Source organism: Danio rerio, chromosome 13, assembly GCF_049306965.1.
Source record: "Danio rerio strain Tuebingen ecotype United States chromosome 13, GRCz12tu, whole genome shotgun sequence".
Taxonomy (NCBI): Eukaryota; Metazoa; Chordata; class Actinopteri; order Cypriniformes; family Danionidae; genus Danio; species Danio rerio.
In genome coordinates this window covers 56,108,137-56,128,401 of record NC_133188.1, presented here as the reverse complement: position 1 = coordinate 56,128,401, position 20,265 = coordinate 56,108,137, and the positions used below count along the sequence as shown (strand labels likewise).

The window sequence follows — 20,265 nt, the reverse complement described above, 5'->3', positions numbered from 1 at the left end:
TAGGTCAACATCTTCATTGCAGAGCTATCGTGATGTATGAGTTCTGTACAGGTTAAATATGATCTAAATGCTTTGATTATTTTTTTATTTTATAACAATGAAAACATGCAGATGGTCTGCTTTCAGAGACTGTTACATTTCCATGAGCATCAGTGGAGAAACATGATTATTTTTTAGGCTTGACAGTTAAATGTATCATGAAGTTTAACATGAAAACACATTACCATGACTTATTCATCATGCCATTGTTTTACAGTGTATTCTTCTGTAGCTCCACTTCTGGATTAGAACATATGTGGGCGGGGAGGGGTTGATTGGATGATTGTGATTTGCTAGATATGAAAGCAGGTATACTAAGGCTGTCCACTAGAGAGAGGGCAATCACTGAATCAGTAGGGGCGTACTCATACTGGGTACAGCTGCTTTGAGCCATGCCGAAGCACGATTGTGCCTCCTTCCTCCTCCCTCTCGCTCTGCACTCAGTAGCGTTGCAAGCTTAACTGGTGCCCTAGGCAAACGACAATTGTGCTGCCCTCATGGTGTTCCTGTTGGACTTTCGCTGATTAAAGTGAAGAATGGTGGGGGGTGGAGTCAAAATTTAATAGCGGGGTGAGGGCGGGCTCTCCATGCCTAGCAAGATGCCACCCTGAGCGATCGCCCATTTTACTCGTTTATATCCGCCACTGGATTCCCGGTTCGTTTCACTTGTGTGAATGCTCCGAATACAGTTAGCCGGTCCTGGCCCGGTTGGATGAGGTGTGCCAGAGCACGGTTTGGTTGGCGTGGTATTCCAGAGTTTAGAAACCATAAATGAGAAGGTTTGACCTCCTTTAGTGGACTTTGCTATTCTAAGTACTACAAGAAGCCCTGAGTTTTGAGCGGGTTGGATTGTAGTGGGACAGGAGGTTGGTTAGATAAACAGGAGCTCCATTATTGAGAGATTTATAAGAAGCAATATTTTAAATTCAATACGAAACTTAACAGGCAGCCATTGTCAGGAAGATAACATTTAACCCATTTGTATTGTTTAGATTGACTCTCCTTTGGGTATGTTGGTGCAGTTTTTTGCCCCATTGACTTGCATTATGATCACATGTATTGATTATAAGGGCATAACAGCATATAGTCATGCATTCTTGACTGATGCTGGTGTTTTCCCTGTTGGGAAGAGGGACAATTTGCCATTTCTACTGTTGATCATCAGCTGTCAGCATTAACCCTTTAGATAGGCCTGTGCTGAAGGGTTTCTGTCTTTTATATGGAGCTCAATGGTGTAAAACAGCAGATTACAGTGTGTGTGCTTACACACACTTACCGTGTTCTGAGGGGATGAGTGTATACGTGTAGGTTTGCTTGTGTGTCTGTCTGTGTTTGTGGAGAAAGAGAGAGAGTGTGTGTGTATCTGTGTTTGTGTGTCCGACTCCATCCAGCACCCTTCCTCCTCTCCTCTCCTCTTCCTCCGCCGGCGAGATGACGTCACCGCGTCGGTGGATCTGCGGCTGCTGACGTCACCGCGCGCGTCCTGGAGCCTCCCGAGCGAGCGAGCGCGCGCGCTGACGGACCGCAGCAGCAGAAGGCCGAGGCTCCGCCGCCGGGGATCGAGCTTCTCACGCCGGACAGAGAGTTACCGCGACATGCAGGCTTCACCGGAGGAGCTGCGGGCCGGCTCCCGGCTCCCGGTCACCGTCGAGCAGATCCTCAACGACACGCTGGTGGTGACGCTCCGCTACCGGGAGAAGAGCTTCACCGGGATCCTGCTGGACTGCAGCCGAAAGTGAGTCGCTTTCTTTGTGCTGTTGTTGGGTTTTATCACGGAGAAAATAACGGAGTTTATTCGCGTCAGGCCGCAAAATGCAGGCCGGAGCACCGAGCAGGCCTCCAGCAGAAACAATGAAAACACACACTGACCACCGTCATCATCCTCCTCATCTTCATCTTAGTCAATAACAGCGACATTTATGACTGCACTGTCGAGTTATGTGCTTTATTATGATTTATGATGAGGATGATGAAGATGATGGTGATGATAATGATGAAGGTGTGTGTCTCTTTGTGTATTTCTCGGTCAAACACTGCTGCTTTATCATCGATCATTTGTCGGAGAATCTCAAATCTTCATTTATCATTAATAACCTGATTATCCTGGATGTCTTTATATCTTCATTATTCTTCATTGTGAGCTTGTTATGGACACATTCAGTGTAAAGGTCAGCTATTCAGGGATCCTTTATAAAGGCAGATTTTGGGTTGCACTTATTAAAACACACACACACACACACACACACACACACACGGCCTTGTTTAAGCAGTGTAAACACAACATTGTTATTGATCATAATAATAAAGAGCTGTCATTAAATGTTCATCTTTTTATAGTTATTATTATGTTGTTTATTTTATGTTCTGTTGATAATGTTTGTCTGCAAAAATCTGACATTAATGCTTTACTTTCTGTGTAAATATGAATATATTCACCTGAATGTGTGGTTGTGTGTGTTTATAGACAGGACGACAGAGTGTTATATCACTTCATAATCTTCATCCTATTCAATAACAGCGACATTTAGGATTTTACTGTCGAATTATGTGCATTTATTGTTATTTATGAAGATGTGTGCGTGTCCCTTTGTGTATTTCCCCATCAAACACTGCTGTTTATTCAGCTCGTCCATCAATCATTAGTCAGAGAATCTCAAATCTATCATTAATCAGTCGTATCACTTCATTCATTATCAGCTTGTTATGCACACAAATTCAGTGTAAAGGCCAAATATTCAGGGATTCTTTATAAATGCAGATCTTAGGTTGCGCTTTTTTTTTTATTAAATCACACAGTCAGTGGAACACAACATTAATGTTGTTCATTATAATATTAATGAGCAGTCATTATGTGTTCATCTTTTTGTATTCAGTTTTATGTTGCGTATATTAGTGTTTGTGTGATAACGTGATGTTTCATTCTGTGTGACTGTAAATATGAATATATTTGCCTGATGGATATTTATAGACATGCCGGCACAGTGTTATATCACTTCATAGAGCCTGTGGCGTCTCTGTTATTGATCAGCACACAACATTCTTCGTTTCTCATCATTGTTATAATGTTGTTTCCATATGTTATTGTAAGTTATGTATTAAATATTTAGTGTTGCTATGAATATATAAAATGCTCCTAATATGGAATTAAAACATTAATAAATAAATAATGTTTCTCTGGATTTTTGCATGCATTTAGTTCACATTTTTGTGTATCATATAAGATCAGAAATGTGCAGTGCTCAGCATATATTAGTACACAAATATTTCTTAAATTCATATGTTTAATGGGAGCTCTACAATATTATATCTGTGCAGATACGTTAGATTAGTCAGTGCTGAAGACAAATCTGGAGCTGATGTGATAATGCTCCAAACACTAGTACAGCAACATTTATATGTCATTGAGAAGTATTTAATAAACATTTTAAAAGGAGGAAAATTAAGAGAAGCAAAAAAAAAAAAAAGTACAATTTTGTAGGCTGTAATTTATTTTTGCAATATTTTGCTTGAATTTAATTGTTTAATCTTCAGTTTCTAAATATGTTTGGTGAAGAAAATATTATTTTAATAAATATATCTGTTTAATAAATCTGTTTTGTTGTTAATAAATGCACCGACTGAGAAATGGAGGAAACATATTAATTTTTGAAATGGGCTATACTCAATTATGCTGAGTACTGTATGAGCTCAGTTTATATGTAATTAACATTATTTATAAAAAAAAAGCTACTGAATGCCACAATATTTTTTTGTTTATAATTTATATGATGATTAGGTGGAATTTCATATATTTAGCTTAAAGGTAAAATATTTTTGATGTATTATCAATATATAAATGTTTATAAATATAAGTGTCTGTTAATGAACAGTTTCTGTATTTTGTGTGTATTTGCCCTGGTGAATTACATTATGAGGGCATTTAGCTCTGTATAAATCTAATATTTTATTCATAATGGTCTTAAAAATGTCTTAAAGTTAACTTGGTGAAACCGGCAGAAACCCTGTTTTAGCCCTTTGATATAATAATATAATATTATGTATAAGAAATAATGTCCAGAGAAACGAGTGTGTGAAATAACAGTAAATGTGCTGCAGTTTATTTAAGGTTTCTGTAGCGTAATATACAACACCAACCTAGACAATATAGCCCTGCAGACTATTACACAAGTCATTAAGGTCATCTTTTACAACATTTCAAGACTAAAAGAAGATGACAGAAAGATTAAACTCCCATAATGCAACTCAAAAGCAGAAATAAATGTTGAAAAATGAAAACATAAATCACAAAATAGGTAAAAATGCTAATTTATTTGTATTTTCACAGTTTATTTATGAAATATTAAAGCATAAATCAGAGGATGGTGAATAATTTATTCTTCAGGTGTACATCTGCATTTTTTATTTGTAAAATCCATGTTTTTTTGTGCTGGGGTTTAATGAAATGTGCTGATTCATGGCTTTTTTCCTGTGTGTCATCATGCATCACATCCTGCTAGGAACACTTTTATTGTTGAAGAAGCTTGAATAATCATTATCATCTGTTCTGTGTTCTGCTGCTTTTCTGATTGGGCTAAACATGCTTTTATATTTGAACATTCAGACTTTCACCTTCCTGATATAAACTCAGTGATGTATTGTTTGCATCTTCTAAATAAGGAAATCATTTTAGCAGCCAATGATTATCATAGTACAACAGTTAATTAAATAGTGCTAATGTTGCTCTGAAGTCATTCTTATTTCAGACCCAATATATTATGTACCTGCTTCATTTTGTACTTTCATAGCAGTAGTAAGTCATTTATAATTCATCTGCATTGGCCTTTTTAAATTCTGCTTTTGTATTTGAATGCCAAAGTCTGAATGTGCGAAAATAAAACCATCTTCACCTCAATTATTTGTGCTGTAAAAAAGGCTGTTTCACACAATACAATCATGTTGTCCAAACCATACCTGACATCCCTGGATTCTCCCGTATTTTACAGTTCTATCCTGCTATTATCCCGTAAAGGTGTTTTCCCGTATTTCTTCCATATTTTCAGTCTTTCTGTGAAGGTTGGCAAAAAACATTAAAGAGCCGATCCTCCTTATACACAACCATACTGCCAAGCCTTCAGGGGACACCCCTTGCTCTTAAGTGTGAATCTGTTCTGTGCTTTCATTTTATTTAGACATGAAAACACTTTAAAATAATTATAAATACAGTGCGATTCCCTTCCTTTTCATTACATGTGTCGTAGCCCCACCTATACAATCTTCAAAACAGTCAGTTCATGTAGCTGCGTCTCAAACGAAGTCTGTGCACGCCATTTGAATCAGAGCTAAAGGGGACACTCTTGGATTGGGTTGCGTGTTTGAACAGACATACATGCATAATAATAATAATAATAATAATAACAACAACCTCAAAAGATGTTGATCTCGGTGGGTTTTATTTTAAACACGACAAATTTTGTCTTAAATGAGCATAAAGAGTTAGGAAAGCAATCGAATGCTTTTATTATGATGTTAGATGTATGCATTTTTGAAGTGGCGCCTCGGTTATTTAATGTAAACAAATGAAAAATCTAAATAAGAGATTCATTTGCTGCTCTTTAATTAAAATGTTTGTTATACAGTGAAGAAAATGTTAATGAGATTTAATAACTTGAGTAAATTCAGTTTCTTTATAATAGCTATTAATTGTATTAGGCTAAACTGTTTGCTCATTTATTAGCAGTTTTTTTAATTTAATTTATACTATTTATTCTATCCTTTGTAAATAACAAATGAATAAATAAAATAAAATGTTCCTGACCATTTTAACTGTTTATTTATAATGAAACGGCTGCAGGTGAACATATTTAGTAATTTGGGGAATTTTTATTCCTTCACATCCCAGTGTTGACAGGTATGGTCCAAACTAGAATCGATTAAGTTAGCTGAATTGTTTTTACTAATTTAAGTGGATGGAGTATAAAAAATTAAGTTGTCCCCAGAAAAACCTCCAAACCTTTTTATTCTGCTCTTTTTAAGTAAGTGGGTAAACAAGCAACAAAATACAGTATCTAATAATGCCGTGTGCTCATTTATTTAATTTCCAGCTGACAAATCAACCAAAAGCTAATCACAGCAGCACCTTTTTTGCAGTTAATTCACTATAAAAAATATTTTCTTTCCTAATGCTGCTTGGGAATTTTTAGATATTGGGACCAGAAACTAGACTTGTTTCTTGTACAAATATATAAAAATTCTTAAATTGAGAAGCATTTCCTAGACAAGCAGTAAATACTGTCTTGTTTTCAGAAATAATGAGTCAAGATGTAGTGAGTTTTTTCTTTAAAACAAGCAAAATAATCTGACAATGGGAAAGACAATTAATGCTATATGTAAATGAGAGTGGGATTGTTTTACTTGACTTACTTGGTTATTTAGTTTGTTTTAAGTAAAAAAAATTTAGCCACAGCAGTTAATGAACTTTCACATATTATTATTCAGTTTCACTGTGCTAAAACAGTATTCAGTGTACAGTCTTCAGCTAGTGTTTCAGTCTGGAAGTGTTTAAATAACTGCTATTAATATTCTGCTTGATGCATGGAATCTGTAAATTACAACACAACAAATTTTATTTAATACCATAAAAACACTTGATTCCTTCAAGAAACACATAAGACTGACAAAAAGAATAAATAAATAAGAGAATAAGCAAATAATAAACTATTAAAGATAAACAATAAGAAAAAGAATTAATAATAAGCAAATAAATTGTATTAAAAATAAGCAATAAGATTAAAAAGAATAAATTAAGCTAATAAATAATTAAACAAATAAAAACTAAACAAGAAAAAAATAATTTAAATAAATAAACGAATGAAAGCAAAAAATATAAAAATTAACAATAAGAAAAAATAAATAAGCAATTAAATTGTTGTAATAAAAAATTAAGAATAAGAAAAACATGAATAAATAAGCCAATAAGCAATTGTATTTAAAAATAAGGAATAAGAAAAATAATTATTAACTAAAATGCACAAATAAATAAGCAAATAAACAATTGTGATAAAACAATAAAATCTATTTTTATATAAGTGCTCAATTTTAAGAGTAAGCCAGCAGATAATCTTGAGATAAACAAGTGGCGCCGGTCTGATTTCAGGTGTGGGCTTTTATTCTTCACCATTATTTATTAATTATCTTAATATTATTATCGGGTGTCTCCAGTGGTTTATTGCCGCAGGGCTTCATCTCCGTTACCCGCAGGACTACAGTCAATTAAGCTTTAATTAATAATCCCGGCACAATCAGATTTGGGGTTGGATGTGAAAACAAGCAAATCTCCTGGCCCTGTGTCCTCGTCCCGGTGGACTATGGGATTGTTTTTGTGTGGGTCATCATTGCTTTGGCACAGGTTGAGACTTTCACAGCCTCATCTCATGGCTCTGTCAGAAATGATCAACATTTATTCCTATTCTTTTTCTTTTTGTCTCTTAAATCGTATTACACTTGCATTAGATACACATCAGGGATCTGAATACACACATCGATATACAGCGGGGAAATAAGTATTATACATCTTTCTGTTTTGCTCAGAAAACTTATTTCTAAAGGTGCTGTTGACTTGACTTTTTCCACGGATGTTGGTATCCTCTGCCCTTCCTCAGTGTAAATGAAGATCAGCTGCTTCAGTCCAACATCTACATCAGCAGGAGGATGAAGATCAAACCAGGGTGGACATTTCAGCAAGACAATGATCCAAAACACAGCCAAGGAGACTCTCAGATGCTTTCAGAGAAAGAAAATCAAGCTGTAGAATGGCCCAGCCAATCACCTGACCCCAATCCAATAGAGAATACAGAATAAAGCTCAGATACTGATAGACGAGACCCACAGAACCATCAAGATTTACACACTCTGTTGAAGTCTGTGAGAAACTCACACCTGAGCACTGCATGAGGCTTCATTCTCCATATGAGAGGCGTCTTTAAGTTGCAGCACTAAACAGCCTTTTATTTACAGTATTAAATACAGTTCAGTAGTTCAGGACTTTCCCCTTGTGTCTTTCTTATTACACACAACTCATTTTTAGATTTAGTTTGTTTTGTTTTATTTTTATGTGTGCATTGTTTGAGTGTTGACCAAAATCTGCTTCAATCCCATGTCAGCAGCTCCTTTAGAGAGATTCTTCCCTGAGAGAAAACATGACAGTGTGTTTAGTATTATTCCCCCGCTGTATATTAACAACAATAGCAAACAACACCATAACTTAAGACTTAAAGCACACATAAAACAAGTCTTCATGTGTCCAGTCTTCCCATTAAAAATATTAGAAAGCAACTAAACCAGCTCTTATAAATAAACTTCATAAAATAATTACTGAAATGTGTCATTAAATGTGTTTTTTTTTTTGTGAGTTCTGAGAGTAATATACTGTTGTCTTTCTGAAAGATGAAGTTATATCTCTGGTATTTGTAAAAAGTTATCAAATTAGATAGGTGTGGTTTAAGTTTGCGTAATATGGCTGTGGTTCTGGCTGGTTTTTCTGGTCAAGAGTCGGCTTGTTATTGGAGATTATTTGTGTAATTCAGTTCATGCATGTTCAGATGTTGTGCAACACTGTGGGGAAAGATGGTGCTAAAAATAAGGATATTTGAAGTGCCAGCTTACTATAATTAACTAAAAGCAAAACCACCAAAAACATCTCAGTCAAAATAACATTGTGGTGTCCACATCCAAATAAATATGATTTAATCTACATGGCATATTACTGCACGTGACATGTCTACACACTGTAAAATATTATATGATCAGTTATTCGTGACAGCATATGTTTTAGTTCATTGTACCTTATTAAACTAAGTTAATCATGTTCTAACTTAATTTTATAAGTTATGCAAGTAATTTTAAGTTAGTTTAGAATAATACAAGTTCAATGGATTTATAAGGTTAATTTGATTCAGCTTAAAAAATTACATGCAACCAGGATTGCTTTTACAGTGCAGTAATGTGTCAAATAAATTAAATGTCGAACTGTGGATGAAGTTATGTTTCAGTGTAACATTTTTATTCATTTGTTAATTATTTATGACTAAAGAGAGATGCAAAATTAAAGCTATTTGATTTTATGCAGTGCTGTTAAAGCTACCTAGCTGGGGACTGTTTTTCAGGCTCTGCGTAATATTGTTTACGTAAGGTTTCTTGATTATTACGCCAGAAGGAGAGTATAGTATCACTTCGCATTTTTCAGAAAGTCTTAGTACATTATGTAACTACAAAATAATCGAGCATTAAATGGGAGAATTTGAGAGATGCTAATGGTCTAATCTGATTCAATGATATATGCTAAGCTAAGCTAGAAGTTCTCCCATAAGACCCGGAGATTCATTTGTTCATTTTCTTTTTGGCTTAGTCCCTTTATTAATCTGGGGTCACCACAGCAGAATGAACTGCCAACTTTTCCTGCATATGTTGTATGCTGCGTTCACACTAGACGTGGAATGCGCAACAAGCGCGAGGGATTTACATGTTAAGTTAATGCAAACTCAAATGTTCATGCTGCTAATTATGCACGAATAGAGTGATTTATCCACCCGTTCCGCGTCTGGTGTGAACACAGCATAACACAGCAGTTCCTTTTCCAGCTGCAACCCAACCATGGGAAACATCCATACACACTCATTCACACACATACACTATGGATAATTTAGCTTACTTAATTCCCCTATAGCGCTTGTGTTGGGACTCCGGAGCACCTGGAGGAAACCCACGCCAACACATTGAGAACATGCGCACTCCACACAGAAACACAAACTGACCCAGCGGAAGCTCGAACCAGTGACCTTGTTGCTGTTAGGTGATCGTGCTACCCACTGTGCCACCGTGATGCCCGACCCAGAGATTGTCTGAATAATTAAATAAATAGTAAAACTCAACGGTTTGCCTCTGGATGAGCTGTAAAATGATGATATTTACATATAGAAGTGAACTGCTACCTTAACATCCATCATTGCACAGCTGACTGGAATACTCTATTCTGATTGGTCAGTTGTGACATTTTAAGGTGTGTTAATCCCTGAACTCATCCATGAACAGAGAGTCGCCTTGACCGTCAGTCAAAAATGTTCATCCATATACTTGCATCCACATTCATATGTGTCTGCTGGTTTGATTGTTTGGGGTCATCTTGTAAAATTAGTAGTATATAGGTTAGTATATGCTTTATTCAGCTGTTTTCAATTCTGTTTTGTGGTAAGTAACTATGTAATAAGTGGGATAAAGTACATCCAGGAGGTTGTTTTTGCAGAATTAAGCCCAGTCTTACAACAGTGCTATGCTTCATGTCGGGCTTTATTCTGTGACAACGCCTAACAACCGCCTTCACCCCTAACTTAATCTTGTTCCAGTCCATTATTGCCTCTAATATCTCGCTCTTGACTCTGCAGGACTGGGCTGTTCTGCCTTCCGGATGTGGTCGGGAAAACCGAAGAGCCGCTCATCTTAAGACCGGACTGTGAAGTCTTGAGCGAAGAGTCTTCTTCTGAACCTGTCAGTCAGCCAACACAAAGACCAAAAGATGAAAACACGGAGCCTGAGGAGTCTCCTGCTCCTGTACCCATCCCGCTGCAACCGGGACAGCACACGTACCCACCTTACTTCGAAGGTGCTCCCTTCCCTCAGCCCATATGGGTCCGGCACACGTATAACCAGTGGGTTCCTCAGCCACCGCCGCGCCCCATCAAGAGGAAGAAGAGACGCAGCCGAGACGCCGGCCGGCTGGCAATCAGCACCATCCGACTGCGACCCCGGCAGGTGCTCTGTGAGAAATGCAAAAACACACTAAACAGTGATGAGGACAGCAAAGATGGACCAACTCTACCCAAGACGTCCAGGAAAGAAAACTCACCTCATGCTGAAGACGACAACACTAAAACAACTTCAGCCAAGAGGAAGGACGACGGGGAACACAATAATAGAGAGTCCAAACGGAGAGAGGACTCAACCGTCTATGACGGCAAACGCTTCCGAAAGGATAAGAAGGAGGAAGAAAAGTTTCCTTCAGGCGACGTCATTCCCCACAGTCCAGTCATCAAGATCTCCTACAGCACTCCGCAAGGCAAAGGCGAGGTCATGAAGATCCCTTCCAGGGTCCATGGATCCGTCAAACCTTTCTGCCCCAAGCAGCTCCTCCAGAACGGACATGGAGATCGAGATTCTTCCAAGGAAACCCCTAAAAAACTACAACCCCCAATGGACGCAATACGAACAGGTCTTACCATTTCCATTCCCAAACTCAAGCTTCCGAAGTTGCCTAGTCCTGATGCGCAGTCGCCTAAGATTCGCTTGCGCTCCCGGGCGGAAGGAGCGGAGCAGATGTCTGTATATGAGGCAGAACTCGTGGACGGAGCTCGGAGGAGAAGTCCGAGAGTTCCCAACTCTGGTTTACCTCAATCCGAGGATGCTGAAGATAAGAATTCACTAGAACTTTGGTCGGGGAGCTGCGGTGGGGAAGTCGAGCGGCACGGAGATCTGACTTTACTAATTAACTTCCGCAAGAGGAAAGCAGACTCTTCCAGCCTTTCTGTGTGCAGTAGTGACAGTCTAGACGAGTCCAAATCGTTCAGTTCGGATGGCACGTCTCCGGAGCTGTGTGATCTGGCTCCAGGCGATGATATCTCTGTGTCTTCGTCCTCTCAAGGAGAAGGCAAGACGGTTCCTCCGCTGACTGTCCGCCTGCACACGCGCAGCATGAGCAAATGCGTGACGGAGGATGGTCATGCGGTGACGGTCGGGGACGTAGTTTGGGGAAAGATTCACGGCTTCCCTTGGTGGCCGGCTCGGATCCTCAGTATTAGCGGGACTCGCAGAGAGGACGGAGAAGTCGACGCTCCGTGGCCTGAAGCGAAGGTTTCTTGGTTTGGATCTCCGACCACCTCTGAACTCTCAGTTGCCAAACTGTCACCGTTCCGCGAGTTCTTCAGGTCACGCTTCAACCGCAAAAAGAAAGGGATGTACCGGCGTGCCATCATGGAAGCTGCCAAAGCGGTGGGACACATGGGTGCAGAAATCACATCTCTTCTGGCTCACTGCGAAACTTAGGTGAGGCTTGTCTTTGCATTTGTTGAGTTTTTTTGCAACAGAGGGAGAAAAAAACTAAACAAAACACAACGTCAATAGTGTTGGAGCTTAGTGTTGTCACGATACTGGAATTTCCAACTTCGATACCTTAAAAAATATATCGATTTTTTTTTATTTTTTTTTATTCCATGGGGACAAAATTTTACAACATAAGTATGCAAATTAAGTACAAAAATAAGTAACTTGAACTAAACCTCTTGTACCAGGAATGTCAGCAGTCCTTAAATTCAAAAGGCAAAAAATAACTAAATTAGTATAATTTAATCTTATTTTCTGTTTATAACGAAAGCATTACATTCTTAATATTATTATCAATTATTCATTTCACTGTTGGTGAGAGGAGAGAGTGCGACAAAGCAAAACCAGTATCAGTAACCAAAAGCAAGATTGCATTGTTTAAAATATTTCAGTAAGGATATTTATTGATATATCGACAATTGGAGCTAAATAAAATAATACAAACAGATCTACGAGTATGCACATCTACACCTATAAGTACATATACTGACCTCTAAGGAAAATGGTAAAAAAGTAAATAATACTGATATTAAATAATAATAATGCTAAATAAATTAGATCAATTAATTCGGCCCTGTCCATTATGGCACTGGGTTTCAGTACCCAACCCTACTAGCCAACAGTATTTTTCTCTTGTAAAGCAATTCGACATTAGCCACAAATACTCAGGGGAGTTCTCGAGATCTACCTGAGCTCAAACTCCCCTCTCTCCCGGGACAGCATGCCAAACGAACTTTATAATCAATCATCAGTTAAGTGTCAACTCTTGCAATGAAAGTTGTGTAAATTTTTGGGGATGTCCATTGTTTCTGCATCTCCTGGGCTCTGTTCTTCATACAGCATGTTGATTTCTCGGCTGGATTTGATTGATGGCATTTTGACACGATCCAGGATGGTTTCGTTCTTCAGAACTCATCCATGAGCTGTTGTTATGGCATCAGGTCTGCAAGCTCAAACCTGTTCAGGATCAGGCTTATTGTATATAAACAGGATTAGAGTCATTCTGAAGCAAAGGTGACACTGAAGGTCTGTACCAGCTGCTGAGCAGTTCTTTCAAGAGTAAACTGGGGGAATAGCAGCGTTCATTTTCCTTTGGCTTAGTCCCTTTATTAATCGGGGGATCACCACAGCGAGATGAACCGACAACAATCCCAGCATATGCCCTTCCAGCTGCAACCCAGTACTGGGAAACACACATACACACTCATTCACACATACAAACTTCAGCCAGTGTAGTTGATCAGTTCCCCTATAGCGCATGTGTTTGGACTGTGGGGGTAACCGGAGCACCCGGAGGAAACCCACACCAACAAGGGGAGAACATGCAAACTCCACACAGAAACACCAACTGACCCAGCCAGGACTCAAACCACCGACCTTCTCGCTGTGAGGCCACAGTGCTAACCACTGAACCACCGTGCTGCCCTTTTTAACAGTTTAAAACTGTTATTGAATCGACACCCTAAATGTGTCAGAGATGCAACATTTCTATATTTTCAGTGGACTATACTGTATATAGACTTTATTTGCTAATATACACCAATACTGACCTTTTAGATATTAATGCAAACTTTGAAATGGTACATCTCATCTTTAAGACTTTTCTGAGTGTGTAAGACGGGTGTCCAAACTCAATCCTGGAGGGTCGATGTTCTGCATAGTTTAGCACCAACTTTTTTCAACACACATGTTTGGAAGTTTCTAATATACCTAGTAAGAGCTTGATTAACTGGTTCAGGTGTTAAATTGGGGTAGAAACTAAACTCTGCAGGACACCGGCCCTCCAGGACTGGGTTTGGGCACCCCGTGTGTGATGTTGCCAGTAATATTCTCATTGATGTTTTTTATATTTATTTGTTTATTTTTTGTGAAGGAATCCAGGATCTGCCAAATCACCTTAGCTTAAGCGAGGTACAAAGAACAGACCCTCAGTAGTATTTTGGTGTTGTTTTCCTTTATTTGACTTTTTTGGTCTTTGAATAGGGCATGGCGCCACCTTGTGGACTAAATAATTAATGCAGAAGAGTTTTAAATGATGAATTGAAGGAATAGTTCACCCAAAAATGAGTTTACTCACCATTTACTCTCCCTCTAGTGGTTATAAATCTTTTGAGTTATTTATTTTTGTAAAAGAAGATACTTTGAAGAAAGCTGAAAACCAGTAACCATTGACTTCTATAGTATGAAAAACAATATGAAAGTCAATGGTTACATGTTCCTAACATATTTCTTGATATCTCATAGGAGGAGGAAACTTATAACAGGTGAGTAAACACAATCTTATAATTTGGGTGAACTGTTTCTTTAGGATTTGTGTCAAATTGAAAAATTAACTCTTAATTTAAATGTAATTAAACTCACACACATGACGTTACACAACTGAATGAGTTTTCCTAAGGTTTAGCAAGCTCCTGCTGTTTTTCTCTTACAGTGACAGTAATTGATGACTAGACTCTTGCTGCTGTAATCTGACCTTTTCTCATTTATGATTCTCCATAAAACATGCTGACAAGAAAATATGAAAAGTAAACAAATGTGCTTTTAGTAAATGTGCTTGTTTCTCTTGCACAAATCTGTGCTGCATGGTTTAAAGCATCCAAAGAACAGTAGATCAGCATGCACAGTGCATTTTAAAGAATTGCATTTTTCCTGCATCAATTGTGCAGGTGTGTGCATCAGTTTTGTGGCATGCAGGATTTTTTGCAAGCATTTTTGTGCATCTGTCTGTAAATGATGTAAATGTGTGTGCTGCAATTCCTCAACCTCCAGTGGTTTAATATTTGCATGTTATCGTGCTGCTCCAATAAGCATGCACAGTTTACACGAGTACTGGGTTGTAAACAATACATTTTTAGCATGCATTTTAGTGCGTGTATTTGTGCATGCTAATCTACTGTTTTGTGGATGGTTTAAATCAAATCCTGGAGGTGCCCTGCTGACTTCAGCTCTAACTTGCTTCAACACACCAGCCTGGACGTTTCTAGTATACCTCATAAGACATTGATTAGTTCAGGTGTGTTTGATTAGGGTTGGAGCTGAACTCTGCCTGGTTTAAACCATGCAGCACAGATTTCTGCAAGTGATACAAGTAATTCCAGTACATTTAATGCTCTTTTGATCAGGGTTGTAATGGTGTTTTCATTCTGCTGTAGTTTGGAAAAGAGCAGTGTGAACATGCAGCTAAACATCTCCTTTTGGATTAGATAGAGGAAAAAGTTTTTTTTAGGTGCAGATTTTCTTAGCTCGGCTTTGTTTAGTGTAGAAACCTCTTTAACCTCCCGGTTGGTTCCCATGGCCTCAGTCTGGCAGGAGGTTGCCAGGTCAGCTCATGTTTATTGAGGATCAGTTGCTTTTCTTGGTTCAATATTGGCTCAAGTCTACGAGCCGCTCCCACTCCTGACATTTACTGCTGCCATTCTTAGGCACATGCTTAGTCTGCTTTCTGTCACTGCAATGTTTAGGGACCCAAACTTGAATGATGCATTCTCCAGCATCTTCTATGCATCATTTAAGATCTGTGCATTTTCTACATGTATTTTCTGCATTTTCTGCATGTATTTTCTGCATTTTCTACATGTATTTTCTGCATGTATTTTCTGCATTTTCTACATGTATTTTTTTTCTGCAGCACTTCAGAATTTTGTCTATCATGTATTTTATGCAATATAAAAACATGCATGTTTCCTGCATGTATTTTCTGCATTTATATACATCTGTTTTTTAGCAGGATTTATGTATTTCTTTTTCTACATTATTTTTAATGTATTTTTATTTTTGTATTTGCAGCATTTCTCTGCATGCATTTTGTGCAACTTTAGGGCAGCATGATATTGGCACAATAGGACATATAATATTTTGTTTCTCTGCAATAAATATTGCATTATATATAATGTAATATATTGCAATATAATTCACCAGATGATTAACTCTTTTTGCAAAGACTTTATATTGATTGGGATGATTTTATAGAGGAGTGCATGATTTTTTTGAAAGCATTTTAGTCCATCTGTATGTAAATTGTGCATGCTTTTCTATTTGCTGTATGCTGTAATTCCTCAACCTCCAGTGGTTTAATATTCGCATGTTAACATGATGCTCTAATAAGCATGTACAGTTTACATGAGGTACTGGGTTGTAAACAATACATTTTTAGCATGCTTTTTAGTGCGTGTGTATGCATTTTGCATGCTAATCTACTGTTTTTGCTGTATGTTGTAACTCCCAGTGGTTTAGTATCTGCATTAGAGTTGTAACGATATGAAAAATTTAAATATAAATATATTTTAATGTAATTTATATAAATATATATATATATATATATATATATATATATATATTATGATCAAAATAGTCATAAACACAATGAAGCAAATATTAAAGTGAAATAAAGATGATTTATGATCTAAAAGTGTTCTGTTTAAGAAATTGAATAATCAAGTGTGAATTAGCAATCTTCATCATATAAATTGTTCAATAAGATTAATCTTTATTAAACTCCTTTATGCTCTGTTAAAATGCATTAAACTCTTTAAAATATTTTGCAGCCCTGTTACACATGTATTTGCAGCATTTATGCAGTTTTCTGCATGTATTTTCTGCATTTTTATGCATTTATTTTTGCTGACTTTATCTATTTTTTTCTGCATGTATTTTCTGCGTTTTACTGCATGTTTTTTTTTTCTCTCCAGCATTTCTGCATTTTTTTTAGCTTTTTTCCTCCTGCATTTGTATTTGTATAAATTAGTTTGACTTGTCATGTATGTGTGCTGCAGTATTCATTATTTGTGATATTATATTGTAAGCTCTTTAAACAGACTCTCCACTTCTCCATGGTTTAACATGTTTGCATGTTGACATGATGACAGTGTTAATTTTTTCCCTGCATCATTTTTACTGCCATTTTAGGCATACATTGTTCTCTTATGCTCTTTATATAAAGTCCCCAGCTCACAGTGGTTTATTAATTGCATGTTGATGTGATGCTCGAATAGGCATGCAGCTTGCACACAAGTACAGTGTTTTAAAGAATTGCATTTTCCTGCATCAATTTTCCAACTTTTTGCATCACTTTTGTCATGAATGATTTTTTTGCCAGCATTTTTGTGCATCTGTGTAAATTGTGCATGCTTTTCTATTTGCTGTATGCTGTAATTCCCCAACCTCCAGTGGTTTAATATTTGCATGTTATCGTGCTGCTTATCGAGTACTGGGTTGTAAACAATTGCATTTTTAGCATGCATTTTAGTGTTTGTGTATGCATTGTGCAATGCATGCTAATCTACTGTTTTTAAACCACTCCCAGTGGTTGAACATTTTGGATTAGTGTTGTAACGATACAGAAAGTTCTTATCACAATAATAGTGACCAAAATGATCACGATCATCATGTTTTTCATGTTTTTTTTTTTTTTTTAAATGTTCAAAAATAACTTACTAACGCCTGCTGTAATATGCAGTGTACACAAGTACAGGGTTTAAATTATTATTATTATTTTTTTGCTGCATCATTTATGCAATTAATTGCATACATTTTGTGTCATGCACAATTATTTTTATGCGTTTACACAAGTACTGGGTTAAAAAAAAATTAATAAAACAATTATAATACATTTTTGTACATGTGCAAAAATCTTATTTATTTAATTCTGGTTTATTTAGCAGGGACAATGCACACTAAAATGTGCCAGAATGAACCAAAAGGCAGTCAATTGTGCATTATATCAAAAGATGACCTCAACCCCCAGTGGTTTAAAATGTGCATTAGTTTTGCAACGATACAAACATTTCATATCACAATAATAGTGATAAAAATTTCAGGATTATCTATATCAAGGGTTCTCTAACTTTTCAGCCCACGACCCCCAAAATAACAACGCCAGTGACCCCCAATATCTTCTGAGGTGGTTATAAATACAGAAACCTTGCATGCAATGGCACACACTCACACCAATAGACCCAAGTCTATTCTTCATTGATTTTTTACATATATGTTAGAGCTGTAAATGTGGCAGAAAGTTTAACCTGGTGTTATAAAATCAATCTGCTGCATCTGATGCCATTGCTGTGTCTTTAATATAATGTAATTACCTCAGGGGTCCCAATCCAATAGAACTAGTAAGTATAAGCTATTATAATAATTATATACAGTAATATATATTTAAAAGATTATTTTTTTCTGTAGATTATGGATAAAATATGGTCATTCTTGTGGTTTAATAAAAATAAATAGATTTTTTTAGAAATCACCATGCGAAAACACCCCCCACCCCAAATGGATTCTGTATAATGAAACAGCTCCAGAGAAACATATTTAGTAATAATATTTAGGGGATTTTTTAAAGGGGGTCAGGGGAATCACCTATTATGGTGGGTATGTCCTTATTTTCACATCCCAATGTTGACAGGTATGCTCGGGTGGTCCTGACCCCCACTTTGAGACCCACTGTTTTATATCATGGCATTTTTAGTCTGTTGAAAATGTTCAATATTAACTTGCACGCTTAGTTTTGTTTTTATTTTCGTGCATGTGTAAAAATCTTGTTTTATTTATTTATTTCAGGTGTATTTGACAGGGACAGTGGGCATTAAACTGTACAATGTGCCAGAGTGAGCCAACAGGCTATTTCTCCTCCACAGTTCCCGGTCAATCATGCATTATATCAGAATATCACAGTAATTCCTCAACTCCCAGTGGTTCAATATTCATATATTAACATGCTGCTCTAATAATAATCAGAGATGCTTTGCTGTGTTAATAATGAAGCTGTGTCTGTTGTGTGTGTGTAGATCTGGAGGCCGGCAGTGGACTGTCTGTTGTTCAGCGCTCTGCGGACGCTCCCGGTGTGTGTGTTGATCTCCCAGGACGGAGAACACCTTCATTTTGCCACGGATATCATGAGGGAAGGTGCTTTTCCACACACACACACACACACACACACGCACACACACATACACACACGCACGCCTCACCTGACTGTTGAAGACGAGGTGTGACCTGTGGACTGCATTACAGACGGACCATGAGGACGATCTGGGAAACACCTTCTGTTGGTCTCTCCATCTTTCATTGGTTTGTTTTTAGGACGTACGTTATATTAGAACAAGTAGCTCGACACTAAACTCCGAATGTATTTATTCACCTGAAAAAAACAAAACAAAGACAAAAAACAAGCAAACAAACACTCGCCCAGTGACTTTCCTGAACTCCAGATCACACACACTGCTGCTGTTTCTCCAACTGATGGATCTGCGTATTACAACACTTAAACGACGAGTCTTACCGCCTGTCTGTCTGTCTGTCTGTCTGTCCAGATGATGAAAATGTGAAATTCCTTCTCTGTGTGTGTGTGTGTGTGTGTTGTGTAGGTCTTGCACCATGCAGTATGTCCGTTGTTTTTCTTCCTCTTCTCTCCTTTTATTACGCTCTGATCATGTGATTTTTGCTTTAATTATTTAATGAGTCACGTTAAGAGAAGCACTTTATCCATACCTTGGTGGCCTGCTGTGAAGATTGCAGCGTCTTTGAGGAGCTGACCCAAGTAATTTCTATTTTATTTTCATTTATTTTATCTTTCAATTATTCTGATGCAGGTTTCCGTTGCAGGACATGTGCGTGAGTGTGTGTACACTGTAAGCCACCGTCGCTGGTTCCTCCTTAAATGATGACACAACTGTGTGCACTGTCTCTTTAAGAAAGCATCAGAAGTGTGTGTGTGTGTGTGATGAATGAATGCAGGTGTTTTGGGCTCCGTCTCGATGCTCTCTGACTGCTGTTTTTTCCAGCTGGACTCTGCAGGCGTCGAGGGCTTTATATCGATCTCCCACTGCGCACCGGTGGGCTTTTTTTAATGTGCTGTAAATAGAATAAAAATATAAAACAACATCCTCTCTGTCTTCTTCTGCCCCTCATTCCCCTCCGAAAGCTGCTGATTATGTGTGTGGAGATACTTGCATTAATATTATCTTTTCATTACATAAATATTAGTGCATGATTATTATATTGTTTGTCTGTAAATGAATGCACTGCGAACGGAAAAAAGCTACTTTACTATGCATTTGGAGCATAGTTTTTACTAACGGATATCACAGTTAAAGACTAGTC

General features: G+C 37.5%; 1 protein-coding gene across 1 annotated transcript; it reads left to right on the top strand.

The window, feature by feature from the left end:
* The first annotated feature begins 1,517 nt into the window (after positions 1–1,517).
* Positions 1,518–20,046, top strand: pwwp2b (PWWP domain containing 2B). The gene is made up of 3 exons (XM_001920829.9): positions 1,518–1,774; positions 10,455–12,108; positions 18,951–20,046. Exons 1-2 carry the CDS (start codon positions 1,635–1,637, stop codon positions 12,106–12,108), a joined length of 1,794 nt encoding a protein of 597 aa, XP_001920864.3. The 5' UTR covers positions 1,518–1,634; the 3' UTR covers positions 18,951–20,046.
* The last annotated feature ends 219 nt before the right edge of the window (positions 20,047–20,265 follow it).